Genomic DNA, 2,203 nt, shown 5'->3' on the forward strand with positions numbered 1-2,203 from the left:
GTAACGCAAGCAAACAATAAGGTCATATCCAACAGAGATAACTCATAACCACTTTTGTGTTTATTATTATATTTTGTTTGGGATGGAGGTAAAAAAAAAATGGGAAAAGAACTGCACCGACCGCAACAGCCACAGTACGTCCCTTTCCCTTGTCCAACAACAACAACAGCACCATAAATCGAACAGAGGCCTTTAACATGTGATTGTCCTTCGGCATATAATTGTGTAATTAATCCAGGAGGAAGCCACAATGGTGAAGAGGTTGTAAATATCCCGGTCACTAGAGCGCAACAGCTGTCGCAGGTGTTGATTGCGTTTGTTCATCCCACCACCGCACCCTTCCCCTTTAATGCACCTCCTCCACACGTAAATAACGGCTCGTTAAACAGTGTGTAATATGATGGAAATATAAATATTCCACATTACCGTACACTTTGTAACCGTGATGACCACCGCTATCTCAGGAGAGGAAAAAATAAAAACAACAACAACCATAAATATATATATATATATATGACCTGCATCCATTATTCAACGAACAAAACGGCAGTTGCGTTTCCTCCCCAAAGAGTACGTTTACGACGTCACCTCACTTACCTCCGTAGTTTTCTTTCTTTTTTTGACCTTACGAGGGCCTTGTGGTGATGCCGTTGCCTCCACCTCAGAAGGCACCGCTGCACTCGTTGAGGCCGCGACATGAGATGCCGAAGTCGGGGCTTCAAATGGTTGGGCGGGAGCGCGGGGGTCCTTTTTGTGGTGCTTTACCGCATGACGGTGCAGGTCCTCGTGACTAAGAAAAAAGCGCTCACATGTCGAGCACTTTACATGCGTCAGTAGTCCAATATCTGATAGTCGGATTGTCTTGTGTTGAAGACTCAGGTGCTCTTCGAGCGAATAAATATCGGCGAAGACACGCTTACATGCAGGACATGGATGAGTTTGTGAAGATAAGCCGTGCTTATTTTGCATGTGCCCGTGCAGCCCCTTTGCTGAAGAGAAACCCTTTTCGCAATCGTGGCACCACCAACAATTATTTGCCGTCACCCGCCCAACCACATTTTGTGCTTCTCCTTGTTCCGCATGCTTGCTATTAAAGTGTCCATCCAATGCAGCAGCGGAAGCGAAAGCCTTCTGGCAAACCGTGCAAACGAATGATGAGACCGTCTTCTGCTCGCGGATGAGGCGTTCAACATGAAATGCGGCGTCTTCGTTGGGGTGTTTAAAGCGAATGTGCGAAAACAAAGCAGACGGCATTTTGTAAACTTTCGATGATGACACGCATAAATCACAAATCACGTGCACACGCTGGTCTCCACCCGTAGTTGCTTCCTTTGCGGAAAATTGCGCCACATCAGCGATGGCGGCGGAGTCAACACCTGCGGGCCCCTCTGCAGTCCCATCGGGGTGTCGTGTTTCAAGGTGCTGCAAAAGATCAATTTCACTGTTGAACGTGCGGTTACACAACTCACACGGAAACTCTGTGTCGCTGAACTGCGCTGTTGCTTTCAGTGGTCTATCAACACCCCGAGGAAGGGAGATGCCGAGAATTCGGGGGACTGCATTAATCGGTTCACTCTTCTCAGCCACAGCTACGACACCATTCAGGCGCCGCGTCGGTTGCGGTCCCCCATCCCCATTGCTTTTTTCCACAACTACTCCACGTGGCGGCAAGGGGACGTGCGGCTCCACCTCCTCTAAATCAATATCGGTATGCACGTCGGCAACATGTTTAAGAAATTTATCTCGCGTTGCGTACACATCACTGCGGCGATCACACCAATTACACATGTAACCTGTCGGCAACACAGTTGGCAAAAAATCCAGGACGCGGCGCCCAGATGACGTTAGTTCGGATTTCTTCAGAGGAACGCCAATTACCCGCTCGTACAAGGCAAGTCGTTCTGTGCACATTTTGCGGCAATGCGTTTGGTCAAGCTCACGGTGGGCCGTTATAAGGTGTGTGAGCATATCGCACATATGAACGACGCGGCTACAGGCTGGACAAGAGGCGTATGCTATGTCCTCATGTGTATGAGAACGCGGCGCTGCAAGTTGCACAGATGGGATGCGCAGTGGATGATGGCAACGCCGCACGGGTTGCAATAACTGATGGAGCTGCGGCGCCATTGAAGCCACCAACCAGCGCCGCATCTGCTCTGCTGGCACTATAAACCTAACAAAGTTTTTTATGAAGTTTTTTTTT

General features: G+C 48.9%; 1 protein-coding gene across 1 annotated transcript; it reads right to left on the reverse strand.

Annotated features, from left to right (window-relative positions):
* Positions 1-576: 576 nt before the first annotated feature.
* TEOVI_000543600 (mitochondrial RNA binding protein 1) lies at positions 577-2,151 on the reverse strand (the record flags this gene model as incomplete). The annotated part of the gene is made up of 1 exon (XM_067227534.1): positions 577-2,151. The coding sequence occupies one exon, from the start codon at positions 2,149-2,151 to the stop codon at positions 577-579; it is 1,575 nt and encodes a 524-aa protein (XP_067083635.1).
* Between the last annotated feature and the right edge of the window lie 52 nt (positions 2,152-2,203).

This window comes from Trypanosoma equiperdum (genome assembly GCF_001457755.1).
Source record: "Trypanosoma equiperdum strain OVI genome assembly, contig: ctg_995, whole genome shotgun sequence".
Lineage (NCBI taxonomy): Eukaryota > Euglenozoa > Kinetoplastea > Trypanosomatida > Trypanosomatidae > Trypanosoma > Trypanosoma equiperdum.